Here is a 14529-nt window from a genome sequence, read left to right on the forward strand (position 1 = left end):
TTTAAATGCATCATCATTTATTCATCATCTACCTCCCTCTTTTCATCTTAACTTCTTTTCAAATCTAAGTCTTTTCATTGTGAACATTCATAGAATAAACAACATCATTGTACATGGCACTAGAAGCTTGACAGTTACAAGTTATTCCAATAGTCTAATTATTGGATATAATCATATAAGACAAAGTGTTCTTTTGTTTTGCAGATGAATGCATTAGCTTCTTAGAATATATTCTATAAAATTGATAAAAAAAATTAGAGATAAATTCGTGTGTATACGAAGAAATTATATATATATATATATATATATATATATATATATATATTAGTAGATTAGTGTTTAGTCAAACATTGATTCAAACCACAGAAAATTGAGAGAATAAGAAATAAAAATTTGAAAATATTTGTAACTAGATAAGAGGTTAGAAGAAATTGAATTGATATAATTTAATAACTTGATATTATTTTTTCAAGATTGACCAAAGTAAGACCTGTAACCTGTTGAACCGGTTTTCGAATGACCGGTTACCTATAGTCTGGGTCACCTGGTGACGTGTCTGTATTTGGACGTTTTTTTATCAAAAAGAAAATTATATTAAACCGAATATTTAAGATATACACACCGCCGACCCGTGTATGACGAAGTTTTATTTTGTCCTTGTTATCGTATGCAATTACTTATACACCTCACACACTGTAATATTATATATAAATAAGGGTAAAGTTGGTAAAAAGTTATGTATTTTAGTAGTTAATACAAAGATGAATCCTCTTTCAATACTGAGATGAAAAATGAATTTTTCCTCCTAAGTTTAAGTTGGTCTTTATTTTAAAGAAGAATCTCATATTGATCCATTATAAGTATATATAAGTAGGGCTAATACTTGATTTTTTAAATTGGAAACGCAGACAGAAATGGATAGTACATATTTATCTTGTTTTCATACTTATTTAAATTTTTGTTTTGATTTAAATTATTAAAATATTTATAATTTATTATATATATATATATATATATATATATATATATATATATATATATATATATATATATATATATTTCTTTTAGTTCCTAGTTTCGTAATAATTCTTTTGTATGTTTTATATCTACTTCATATCACAAATATACTTTTCCTCCTAACACAATCGTGATTATAAATTTCTTCTTTGTATGCAATCATGTTAAAGTGGTGTATTTTTTTATATTTTTATTAAATCAAATAATTTCTTGGTCATATTTTTTTATTATATCTACTCATTTTTAATATTTTTATTTATGATTTATTTATTTTCACACGAAATTTTAAGTTTTCAATTGTATAAATTTTTTATTGACCAAGTAACTTTATTTATTATTATCCTTAATTTTTGTTTTATTTAAATAGTATTTGTTTTGCTAAAAAAATATTGTCTCTCAACATTTATCTAATTTTTTATTAGATCTTTAAAATACCTTTTCTCTTATTATATTATATATTTAATTATACATTTCTTTGTGCCAGTTCCTTCGGTGTGTAACAAATTGTATTTAGAAAATACATTTGATTTTTATAATTTTTTTAATAATTTTATTCTTTGTTTATTTTATGATGTAAAATATTATTTCAGTGATTTTTGATATATATTTTTTTATAATTTATTCTCATAAGTGTAATTTTGTCACCACAATTATATAAAAATGTTCATTTTATTATAATATAGTAATTAATTGTCATAAATATTTTTATCGGTATCCATCATTTATCAAAATTAATATTTATGTATAAATTTGAATTATTATTATTTTCCTATCTGGTGTCCAAATATGTTTCCAAAGTTTAGCTTTTAAATAAAAATAAAAATAAAAGTAATTATTTCATCAATACTATTTTTGAAGTGATCCTTTGTTTAAATTTGACCATTTTCTCAAATTTAACTACTTTTTAATTAAAAATTACTACAAATAAATAAATACTACTTACAATAAAATTATTTATATTTAATTTTATAATTATAATAATAACAATAATAATGATTTTATTATTATTTTTTATTATCATGAAAAAATAAACACATACACATGGTTAGTATAAAAAAGATTCTCGTGATAAAGGAAGTAACAAAAACATTTGAAATATTTTTAACTTTTTGTTCTATAATTTTTTAAAATTAAGTTTGACTTTATTAACTTTATTTGATTTGTTATTCTTTTATCTTTTATAATTTGGTGAGAAAATTAATATTGAAGATCAAGATTTACAACAACAAATTCTACAATCTTAACAACAATCAACTCCCTTCTAAGGTATTTGGAATCTATGTTGTTGATATTTGGAAGGATTAGAATGAGTACATGTGTGGATAAATATATAATGTTATCTGGTAGGATGAGAAAAATAATATATATCTATGTGTATAGAAATAATTTTTTGACAAGACGAAATAATCAAATATACTCAAATATACATCCACCTCATTCCATTGCTATCTTTAATTAATAGTTATAAACAACAAAATAGTTTTTATTACTATGTTGCGTTAATATGGCTGCGAGCCCATTTAAAAAAAAAAATAGATGTTTAGAACAAATAGTCCAATTCTACTTATACTTCCTTTTTTACCAATACACACCTCCCATTTTTTTTCAAAAACTATTCGTTAATATAACTTTTCCCATTGTTTAATTGTTCTTCCTCATGTTTAACCCTCTTCCAAAAATAAAACACAGTCATGAATATTTTTCTATGGCAATTATCTTCCAAAAATACTTCAATGTTTAATTATCATATGGTTAATTTTGGGACCCGTTCTTCAATACGCACGAAAAATATGATTTCTTTTATTTTTGGTAGAAAAACACACGTCAAAAGGATTAATTAATGAAAGAAGTTTATTTCATGGTGATAATTTGAGAAAAAGAAGTTTATTTATTAATGACCAAAATCACTTAATAATCATCAAAATTTGTTAAAAAATCATAATTACCATCGACTTATCGACAACAAAAATTTTTGTCAATAAAATACTCAATAAATTTTATCAACGATAGAAAAATATGTTAGTGAATACCAACAAATTTTGGTCGTCGATAAATATTACAATTTAGTCTTATTCTTATTCTTCTTTTTACTCATCCTCAACCGTCATCGTTAGTACTACATTTGTTATTGTGGTGTTGTACTTGTCATTGTTACCACACCATGTCTATCATTGCTCTTGTGTCATGTCCTTTTATCTTCGTGTTTGCTTCCACCATCCATCCTCCTCCTTCTCCTCCTTCATCATCATTGTCATTGTCACCGCCTCTCTTGCTATTGGCGTCACCGTCACCATCACCATCACCTCCTCTTCCTCTCCCTTTTTCTCATCCATCTTTAATTAATTTATAACAAATATATATTTTGTTAAATTTGAAAGGAAAATTGACGCTCATTTTACCAACGAAGTTACCAACAATATTTTTAAAAATATATTTAGAAATATATTAACCAATCATATTTAAAAAAATTGAATTACTTGCATATTTATCCATAAATTTTCAAAAAATTCAATACTGACAACTCTATTGACGAATCTAAAAAGAAACTCATTGTCATGAATTCACTAACAAATTTTACTATAACATGATAAAAGGTAAAAATAAGAACTTTGTCGTCAATTTTATCGATGAATATTTCATTTATAATCGATATCCACATTTTTTTAGTCAATAAAATTATGTAGTAATTATATATTTTTTTGGAGCAATTAATGTTGAATCTCTCTAATAAAATTCTCTTAAAAGCCATAAAATAATTAAAATTAAATGAAATATTGAAAAAAGAGTTACTTATCCTATCACTTTGTGACGTTTAGGTTGACTAAATGATAAATTTATCTCAATATTTAACTTCAATGGCCAAATCTTAAGAAACCTCGAATGTATTTTAAATGTTTCCTTGTTCTATTTTGTTATTTTGCATTATAAACTTAATATGCTTTGTTAAATAATGATTTATCCATAAGTTTAAATTTGACGTGATATTTTGTGAAATTTACATTTTTCTATTTTTCTTGGTTTTCTACGGACTGTTAATAGGTTATGGGATGATATATCGTTCATTCTCTTTTTCAATGATTATATTAGTCTTGCTTACAATTTTTAACCTATTAATTGTCTTTTGGGAAAACCTTTCTCATTGATTATGAACGAAAAACATGTTAGCACTGCATTTATCCTCACTAAATATATCAATAAATTAAACATAGTTAAATTAATGCCAATATTACCCTAATATCTGTCTATGCAATAACGTCCTCATCATTAATTTAACTTAAAAAATTACATTGCCTCGTTTATAAAAGAATCAAACAAAAAATGTTCAACGTAATGAGCTTTCTTATGGTAATAATAATTCTATTGTAATCAAGATTACAAAGGAAAATAATAAGTGGAGTAAAAAACACAATAAATTATTATCCTTTACTTATTTTTTTATTATGTTCACTTTATCTTACGCTTTTTTGGAACAAAATGGAAGTTGTAAGTACACTTCATTCTCATCATGGTTCTCGACTTTTCGGTAACTGTATCATAATAATGACAATGCTTCAGTTACCTTTCTCATTCTTTATTTTCTTTCTCATTTTTTTGCTTTGGTGGTTTCTGTAAAACAACACAGTGCAAGTCAAGATCGAAAGAGCCAATTTTATCTTTTTTTTCTTCCTTTGAAACTGTTTACGTCTTACAACTAATACATTTTTTTTATGTGTTTCTTTAATATTTTCTTAATTATTGGTGAAAATATCAGGATTAAAATTATATTCTTGAAGCTTTCTTGAAATTATATATAACTTGTTTCACTAAAAAAATTAATATTTAGTGGAGGTTTTTTTTTCGATCTGCGGGGGTTTTCACCCTCCACAAATTAATTTGCGGAGGTTTTTTAGACTTCTACAATTAGAGTCCCCACAAGTTATTTGCAGAGATTTTGAACAGTCCCTAGTATCCGAATTATATTGTGAAGGGTTTTAACCTCTTCTATTGCTAACTATTATTTTGTAAAGGTTTGAAACCTCCTTTATTTGTAATTACCCACCCGTATTTATAATTTATTAATTTAATGGAATTATTTTTATAATAAAAAATATAAAAAATATATAAATTCGTAAATTACACAAAAATTAACCAAAGTTACTTTTATTGATGATTTTATAAAGTATTATCAATTACAATGTAAATCTAAAAAACGAAAACACATGATGTTGAAAACTGTATGAGCACCAAGCTTTATTAGAAGCAGCAAGCTGAGATATGAAGGTACAATGCTTCATAGCTGCTGAGACAAACTCTTCATCAGAATTGTGTACTAGCCCATCTAATACAATCTTCATCAACAACTCAAACATGTGGACCAACTCTTTTGGCCCTCTGCTTTTATTGCCCCTCTGCTTCTATCTTGTTCAGTGCCTAGATAATTGTTAAATTCGAATAAATTCAAGAACCTGCAGAAAAACCAAATTAAAGTTTGAAAGATCTAACATTTATCACAATGTAGAACATCTTAATAATAGCATTAGCTTAATAGATTTCATAGATCAATCAATTGCAACAGCCACAAATTGGTATGCATATTGAAGAATTGCAATAAGATGCATGGGATGGTTCTCCTCTTAATTTAATTTTGACAAGACATGTAACAAAGTTCACTTAAATGATAGTCATCATTGCAGTTCAAGATTTAAAGATTATTCTCTCAATACTACACATCCATCATGGTTTCATCCTTCTTATCTCAACTATCCTTATTTGTTTTCAGAATTTCTTGTTGCTGCCAATTTTAATTTTCAGTTTTCATATGTTGCAGTAGCATTATTTTAGGCATATAGTGATTTGTTGCAATCAAATTTCCATTATGTAAATACTTGCTTAAGTAGTTTAGTTTGACGCATGAAAGCTTGTTTAGTTGTTAAATATAGTGATATAAGTAATGCTAGTTCTGTTTCAGTTTTGCATGGCTCCATAGTACTTTAGAGTTAGATAGATTTTAGGTTCATAGGTGAAAACTAGAATTCTACATAATTCTCTTCATTTCTCTTTATTGCTAGTCTTAGTTGTTTGAAACTTGTCAGAATTAGGTTAGGTAGTTTTTAATTGTTGTTTTAAGATTAGAGTAGACTATTGTCCTGTTTTTTCTATTTTTAGCTAAGTTTCTTAGGTTCATAGGGTCATATATTAGATTTCATGCTTTCTTAAGTAGATAGGAATATAGTTAGCTTAGTTTTATGATTTTAAAGTTGTGTGCAGAGTTACTTTTCAATTTTCGCTTTCTGTCTAATGTAGTCCATAGTTGTCCTTAGTCTAACATACATTTTAAGGTTTAAATATGTGGTTTTTGTTGTTTGTAGTAGATAGACCATTTTTTAGTGCTCTTTTATCATGTAAAACTTGTTGGCATAGTTAATTTTCTGTTTTCATAAGTTTTAGCTTGAGAATTCATATTAAGTTGCATGAAAACGTAATTCTGACAGTTTTGAACACCTTTGCTTGTCTGGGCCATAACGTCCTCCACAGTGATCCTATGAAGTTGATTCTTTTTGCATTGGATTCCTCATTCAATTACCTTTAATTTTAACGCAAGAACTTAATTTTTGACTTCTGTGGTGGTTGCAGTTTGGTTTCAAAGTTGGCAGACAGTTTGTGGAGTTGGTTCTTTAATGCATTATGAGGTCTGCATATATCAGATTGCAATTCTTCCACTGTTTTTGACTTTTAGCTTGGTTTTTGTCTTCCTTTTACCTTTTAGAAGATGTCTAAGTAATTGATTAGTATTTCTAATAGCTAGATTAGTACAGTTTTCTGTACTGTGTACAGTTTCATAAAGAATTCTTTTGCTAAAGTGCATAATATAGTTGAATACTCTGCACAAAAAAATTGAAAAACAATGCTTGATGAAAGGTAAATTGGAACTTACCGAAGTTGTTCAAAACAAGCTTTTCAAACAGTATCTGATCCATCATATCTTAAGCTGAAATCTGAGAATTTAGCCAAGATAAAACATACGGAGGGTAGCTTGCAAGGGTATAAACAGTGGCCAATAATGGCCCAACTGGAATAGCAGGAATGTTCAAAGCTTGAGCAGGTTCTACCTGCAAGAGAAGGCATGGTCTTACTTTTTTGGTATCTTACTGACATGGATCAAAACAAATAAAATTTGTCACCACACAATCAGTTTCCTTAAACACTTGCCAGGGGTAAAAGCAACTTGAGAGATGATTTTGAAGGGGTGTAGTCAAGTGATGATGCCAATAGCATAGGAAATATAACACCAATAGCATAGGAAATAATGAAAAAAACTAATGATGGATATAACCCTTATATATTACCTAAGCAGCAGCAGAAAGAAATTTAGAACTTACCATGACCTAGTCTCCATTCCAAATAGAAGGAATGTTGGTGCAAAACATGCAAGAAATATATTACCCTTATCTTAACTATGTAAACTTCAATTCTCATACTATCACTCTCATTTACCAATACATCTGGGTAACCACAATCTCTCAAAGAAGCATTTTATTTTGCACTAACAGTAAAAGTGTCTTTAACATTTTACTAAATTAGAATCATAATAATATCACATCAATATTAACCTCAACAACTTGTTCTAAACAACCAAATGAAAAAGTGATTGTAAAAGAAAGAAAGAGATAAAGAGAAAGTGAGAGGGAACCTAGTGATGGGACCATGAGGCTTGACTTTAACAACTCCTCTTACAGTGGCCAAATTCTCAATATTACCCAACACCAGCCTTGCGAATCTTTCCATCCGCTGCTTCGTTCTTCTTCTGCTGTTTTTCTCCCCCTATTACTGCCTTCCTCACCTAGGAAATCACAACCAAACGACTTGCGGACCACCACACACGATCCCCTCTCATCTCTTAGCTGATTTGAAATGGCTCTGCAATGAATAGATTCATATTATGTACGATTTTGATTTCCAATCATATTCTGTATTTTGCTTAATAGATTCATATTATGTACAACTTTGATTTCCAATCAAACAATAGAATGCTTAGAATGCTTACCTTTGCTCGCGGAATCCCTAGGTTTGATGACGAGATTGATCGATCCTAGGTGAAATGAAACCGATTTGGGAGACGAATCCTAAACTCACCAAAACGAAAATGAATGTGGCGCTTAGTTTTGGATTTGGGAATTTGGGGAAAACGTAAACTGAGTGTGAAACCTTTGGAGGGAAAGGATGAAAAGACGATGGCGCTTAGTTTCTCCAAGATAGTATATGATGAGTCGAACTTTGATTCGTACAACTAATGATTACTTTAATCTCAGTTCCGAAAAGACCATTTTAAGTCTCTTCATTTTCTTACTTAACTTCTTTGCTAAGTCATTGCTCCTACCTTTCCTTCTCGCTGCAACTCAGGTACGAGTTAATCTTATTGTCCACAAAATATCAGTTTTGTTTATTGTTACTTTTTTTTATATATAAAAAATAACCATGTCATTGAACTTTGTCTCTGAATCAAACACACCAACGTATGAATGTAACAAAATATATTTAGAAAGTGTTACTGATGATGACGTATAAAAACAAGAATGCCATCCCATTTTGAAAATTTGTCTTTACTCAAAGTGTTCTCTTTCTCTCTATTTAAGGTATTCATCCATCAGAAACTAAACTACTGGGAAATTAATAGCTATGGGGGTACCTTCGTTCTATAGATGGTTGACTGAGAAATATCCTAGGGTGGTGCAAGATGTGGACCACGCCATGCAAGACCCAAATGGAGTGAAATATGATAACTTGTATCTTGACATGAATGCCATCATCCACCCATGTTTTCACCCTGATACTGATCATGACAATGTTCGTTACTCACTTCTGTTCATGTACTTCGTTTTATTTATTCTTGTGCTGTTTTTAGGTTTTTGATGATGTTTGTGTTGTCACCAGATTCCATTTCCAACAACATTCGAAGATGTTTTCAGAAATGTCTTTGAATACATTGATAGACTAGTTGACACTGTTAGGCCTCGCAAGCTCGTTTACATGGCTATTGGTGAGTGAGACACCAGATTTTAACCAATTGACTCATCATTAACCCCATTTGATACTTATTTATTTTCTTGCCTTAGCAACTGAACTTTGTCTTAGAAATTGTATCAGCACAAACATCCTTCTGTTTTTAAGTGTCAAGTTGAGACCTTCACATGATTGCATAGTGTTTCACTATCTTTGCTTGTCTTCTAATGAAAAGTTGAACTAAAGAGGTTCTTTCTGTGTTTCTCATGCATAGACGGGGTTGCCCCACGTGCCAAAATGAACCAGCAACGTTCAAGACGTTTCCGAGCTTCTAAGGACAAAGAAATTCATGTGGGTTATTATTCATCAATTATCATTATTATCAAGGTATAGTTAAGACCTTCAATTTATTTATCTCTTGTATATGTGTAGGAAGCTGAGGAAGAGAGGTTGAGGGAACAATTTGAAATGGAAGGGAAACAAGTTCTTCCTAAAGAAGAATCTGAAGTGGCAGATTCCAATATTATAACACCAGGCACTGAGTTCATGCATGAACTCTCAAAGGCACTTAAGAACTATATCTCTTCAAGGATACTTTGCAACTCATCATGGAAGGATGTTATGGTAGACATGCATAGTCCACATTCCAGAAAATGCAACTACCATTAAGAATGCTTCAATTACCCTTGCTTAATGTTTTAAATCAGTGTTATTGTCTTTATTTATATCAACCTAAATATTATTGTTTTTTACCTTGTTAATATGAACTTAGGTGATTCTCTCCGATGCTAATGTTCCTGGGGAAGGGGAACATAAGATTATGTCATACATACGCAAACAGCGTACTCTGGAGGAGTATGATCCAAATACCTGTCATTGTTTATATGGCTTGGTAAGTAAATCATAGTAAAAGTTGTCCTTACAAAGTGATTTTTTCTTCTGATGTTCAATATAAAGACAAGATTTTGCATTTGGAATGCAGGATGCTGATCTTATAATGCTTGCAATGGCTACTCACGAGCCCCATTTTTCAATATTAAGAGAGGTGATGTTGCAGGATATATATATAACTTGTGCAGCTTAATGTGAAAATATCAATAAATAGTGTATACACCTATAATGTCTGTGATTTCAGTTCTAAATTTTATATTGTCATTTAGTTACAAACTGCTATGCATGATAATTTTGGTTATAACAATCTTGAGAGTTATGTCAAGAATGATTTCTTATTGGTTGAGACTATTCATAACAAAGGGAAATTAAACTCTTAAAGATATACTATTTTGCTTTTCTGCACAAAATAATTGCTCACATTCTAGGCTTGCACAGGATGTCTCTGTTCAGCAGCAGCCAAAAGTTGCTGCCAAGCCTTTCAAGGTATAAATAATAGTTGATTTACATTCTTCAACAGCTTTGTTGTTTATATGATCATGAGCCTTATGAATTTAACTGTGCAGCTTTTGCACATTTGGTTGTTGAGGGAGTATCTTGAGTTTGACCTGAAGATAGAAAATCCTCCCAAAACTTGTAGCATTGAGCTTGAGCGGATAATTGATGATTTCATCTTCATGTGCTTTTTTGCTGGAAATGATTTTCTGCCCCACATGCCATCTTTGGATATTCATGAGGTTTGTTGGAAAATTTTTGTTAGATATGGTGAATATGAAGTATTAATGCATGATCAGCAATATCATTACTTGTTTTGCCCTATCTTTTCAGGGGGCTATTGATTTGCTAATGACTGTTTACAAGGAAGAATTCAGTAATCTTGGAGGATATCTTGTGGACATGAGCAGGGTAACACTGTTACTGTCTCATTCCTTCTTCTGTTTGTTCATATCTTTTTCTTTTTTCTGTTACCCTTATATTCCATTGATCTTTTTTACGAACAATCGTTGTGTACCTATGATATGAAAGCAGGTTGGGGAGAAAAATGCTGCTTTTATGAAGTTATCTAGAGTTGAAAAATTTATACTTAAGGTTGGTACATATGAAGAGAAAATCTTTAAGAAAAGATCTGAAATACGAGAACGTAAATTGAAAAGGCTTATTCGAGATAAGGAGGATGCTGTAAGTTGAAGTATATTTGAAAAATGTACACATTCCTTCTTATTTTACTGTAAATTTGGGCTCATGGGTTTCCCTGATTTTCCATGCAGTGGAGGGAAGAAAAGAATGAAAAATGTTTCTTTAATGTTGACGATGAACATACTTCTGATTGTACTCTTCTGATTAAGAAGGCACCAGATGCAAGGTTGTCTGTTTTGGTGAATAATGTTTCTGCTACAGATGCTGAAGTAAGTTGTTGTGTACTGTAAATCAGGAGTTTCTGTCTTCATTTTTACAGCAGCATTTTGATGTTGAATTGCTAATACTTTTTTTCTCCTAATAATCAGATTGAGCAAAACACAAAGGATTTAAAAGATGAATTGAAGAGAAGTATCAGAAAAAATAGTGACTTACTTTTGAGTGAAGATTTCCAAATTGACAAGGTATGTATGTACTATATGAATCAGATTATAATATACATCTACAGTCTAATTAAATTAAAGATTTACATGTATAGTAAGTTTGTTGATATTTATTATAAGAATGATATTTGCTTGGTAAATCATGTATCAAATTATCTTGCCACTAACATTGCCATGAAAATTAAGCTCCTGAACATGCTCTTTTGGTTACCTTACATTACAGATAAAATTGGGATCACCTGGTTACAAAGAAAGATATTATAAAGCGAAGTTTTCTGTGGAAACTGCTGCTGACATTGAGGGAAAAATGAAAGAAATAGTATGTGTTTCCACATGTTGTCTTTTTGGGTTTGGAAAACTTTTGTTGTTTTACCTTAAATAAGTTGCACTAGCAGGGTCCCTTTTGCTATTCAACTTTCAATGGTGGTGGTGATAAATTGCAATTTATTTGTAGGTCCAGAAGTACACTGAAGGATTGGTATGGATTCTTCAATACTATTTTTCAGCAGTTGCTTCTTGGACATGGTAAGACAATATGATTTAATATATACATAACTTGAATTTTAATGTGTAATGCATTATACAAATATGGAAAAGTCCAAATATTTTGACATGAACGTTGCAATGTACAGGTTTTATCCGTTCCACTATGGTCCATTTGCTTCAGACTTAAAGGGCATGGGTCAAGTGAGAGTAAAATTTGAAAAGGGTGTCCCATTCTTACCACTTGATCAACTTTTAAGTGTTCTCCCTCCAGGAAGGTAACTTTCTTTTGTTTTCCTATTTGATACCATAGATTTTAAGCCTAATATATATATATATATATATATATATATATATATATATATATATATATATATATATATATCTATTTCCATTACCATGATAATATCTAATTTTACTCTTGTATAGTGCTAATGCTCTTCCAAAAGCCTATGCACAACTGATGCTAGATGAGAAATCTAGAATCCTTGACTTTTATCCTCAGGGTAAGCCAGTTTATATTCTTTGAAGCTTTTTATTCAATTTCTGATTCTACTTGTTTTCTGTTTCTTATCATTGCTGTTTTGTTTTTGTAAGATTTTGAAGTTGACACTGTAGGAAAGCGCTTCCTATGGCAGGTTATTTTACTCATGTTCCTTGTATTAATTAGTATTGTTCTTTTTGTCAAATTTTGAAGGGTAATAAGTACTGATGGAAACAAATGTTTGTGTCTTTTGTTAGGGAATTTGCAAACTTCCATGGATAGATGATACCCGGCTTGTGGCTGAAACCAAAGAACTCAAAAATGAATTATCTGTGTGAACTACTAACCTGATCTCTCTACCATAGCACACCACACAAATTTAACACTTCAATTGCTAATATTTCATGCATCTCCTCAAAATCTCTCTTATTGTGTTTTATAGGACAAGGACGCCATAAGAAATTCACCCAATGCAGATAACTTGTTTGTTAGAAGCTCCAGCAAATTAGCAGAAAAATTTGGCTCTCTATCTCTTGACCCAAATGTGCCTTGCAAGTTAGACACAAGAATAAGGTTTGTTAACACACTCTAATACAAAATCACAACTGAGACTGACTAAATAAACCTGCTAAATTTTTTGTTTTTTAGTAAATTTTTTCATGGCTTCTTCGTGTTTCTTCTTTGATTCAGCTACATTTCAACCTTGCATGTACTTTTCTGTGTTGGAAATAACCCATAGTTCAATGCTTCCTTTGTTTTGTGTGTTTTTGGTACTTTTAGCAGTGATGGCATTGGGGGTAGCATAGGTCTTTGCCATGAGTTTGTTAAGGAGCCTTGCTTGTCCGTTTGTGACAACAAAGAAGATTGTGTCTTGTATGCTATTCAAAATCTGAACACAGTTTTCATTTTCTTAATTGGCACTCAACGTTTGAGTAAACTTTCACTAACTGTGACATCGTTTATGTTTCAGATGTGTCTATTACGAGGTTCCTGCTGGTACTAATCATATTCCTCGTTTACTATCGGGTGTGAGCCTTCCAGAGAAGGTAAAACTTAAAAAACTTTCTTTTCTGATAAAGAAAAAAGTATGTATATTGTATAACATTTCAAATTTTTATAGACAATCTCTGAAGGTGATATTTTTGAAACCGAACTCTGGCATGAACGTCAATATAGTCGTTTTCTGAGGTACTTTCTTTTCTACATTAGAGCTTGTGTGTGGAAGCATGTTTTAGTTATATATATATATATATATATATATATATATATATATATATATATATATATATATATATATAAATGCTTACAAGCATGTTTTGGTTTCATATCTTCACATCTCAAACAAAATCACTTTTCTTTTAACTGGCCAACTTGGTAACTCAGTCTGCAAAACCAAGACAAACGGCGGAGTGAAAACACGAGCAATACTCCTCCAAGGTTTTTCTCAGATCCAAGTAGACAACATGAAAGAGGCTTTTCATCAAATGGAAGTAGCCAACATGCAAGAAGCTTTTCATCAAATGCACCTTCCTTTATTCACAAAGGTGCTGGTGTTGGATGGGGTGGTAGAGGGAGAAAAGTTAATACAGTGGAAAATGAAAGAATTCCTAGTCATGAACAACATAATGATGCAGGCTCTTATCATGTAACAACAGCTACTACTACTGAGAGGCATTTTGGTCGGGGACAAGGTAGGGGTGCATCTAGTAGCAGTTCATTGCGGCCTCAGTGGGGTGGTGCAAAATCTCAGCATGTGAAAGATCATAATCGTTGGTAAAATGTGGCTGCAATATGAAATAGAAGAAAAGAAACTAGGAGTTTTGACTTTTACTTTGACCTTGTGACATTGTTGATTACTTTTTTGGTTTTGGTATAGTTGCATATGACTATTTAAGGGTACACAACCTTTTACAGGGTGTACTGATTTTGTATGTCATGTTCCTCACTCTTTTCATAAGGTCAACTTTTTCTCTTTTTATGGTTACTTCATTTTTTGTGATTTTTGTACAAACATGCTTGCTTCATTTGTCTTGCACTGTTCTAGCACATGACAATTTCTCAGTATTATCTGGTTTTGTTATTTTTTTCTGTATT

General features: G+C 30.4%; 1 protein-coding gene and 1 long non-coding RNA gene across 5 annotated transcripts; one reads left to right on the plus strand and one right to left on the minus strand.

The window, feature by feature from the left end:
- Positions 1 to 5160: 5160 nt before the first annotated feature.
- On the minus strand, positions 5161 to 8276 carry LOC114168252. The gene is made up of 4 exons (XR_003600647.1): positions 8042 to 8276; positions 7688 to 7914; positions 6932 to 7106; positions 5161 to 5462 (listed from the first exon to the last, which is right to left on the minus strand). It is a non-coding gene; the product is annotated as an uncharacterized LOC114168252 (long non-coding RNA).
- LOC114168251 (5'-3' exoribonuclease 3-like) lies at positions 7743 to 14421 on the plus strand. 4 transcript variants are annotated; one of them, XM_028053002.1, is made up of 24 exons: positions 7743 to 7938; positions 8631 to 8841; positions 8929 to 9034; positions 9272 to 9348; positions 9430 to 9621; positions 9770 to 9889; positions 9980 to 10042; positions 10327 to 10374; positions 10455 to 10625; positions 10717 to 10794; positions 10918 to 11067; positions 11157 to 11294; positions 11394 to 11489; positions 11692 to 11787; positions 11923 to 11993; positions 12101 to 12229; positions 12381 to 12457; positions 12549 to 12589; positions 12693 to 12767; positions 12878 to 13008; positions 13216 to 13308; positions 13406 to 13481; positions 13556 to 13623; positions 13819 to 14421. In XM_028053002.1, the coding sequence occupies exons 2-24, from the start codon at positions 8674 to 8676 to the stop codon at positions 14210 to 14212; spliced, it is 2658 nt and encodes an 885-aa protein (XP_027908803.1). In that variant the 5' UTR covers positions 7743 to 7938; positions 8631 to 8673; the 3' UTR covers positions 14213 to 14421. The 4 variants fall into 4 exon arrangements, with proteins under 4 accessions (XP_027908803.1, XP_027908801.1, XP_027908804.1 ...); XM_028053000.1 differs by lacking the exon at positions 7743 to 7938 and adding an exon at positions 8128 to 8397; XM_028053003.1 differs by lacking the exon at positions 7743 to 7938 and adding an exon at positions 8128 to 8397 and having other exon boundaries at positions 13219 to 13308.
- Positions 14422 to 14529: the final 108 nt, after the last annotated feature.

Source organism: Vigna unguiculata, chromosome 11 (assembly GCF_004118075.2).
Source record: "Vigna unguiculata cultivar IT97K-499-35 chromosome 11, ASM411807v1, whole genome shotgun sequence".
Taxonomy (NCBI): domain Eukaryota; kingdom Viridiplantae; phylum Streptophyta; class Magnoliopsida; order Fabales; family Fabaceae; genus Vigna; species Vigna unguiculata.

Excerpts from the sequence above, each read along its gene's own strand:
- LOC114168251 (XM_028053002.1), top strand. The coding sequence starts at position 8,674 with ATGGGGGTACCTTCGTTCTATAGATGGTTGACTGAGAAATATCCTAGG. Across the intron at positions 10,043-10,326 it reads ATTTTTCAATATTAAGAGAG|GATGTCTCTGTTCAGCAGCA; the intron begins GTGATGTTGCAG and ends AGGCTTGCACAG. Across the intron at positions 12,458-12,548 it reads CCTTGACTTTTATCCTCAGG|ATTTTGAAGTTGACACTGTA; the intron begins GTAAGCCAGTTT and ends TGTTTTTGTAAG.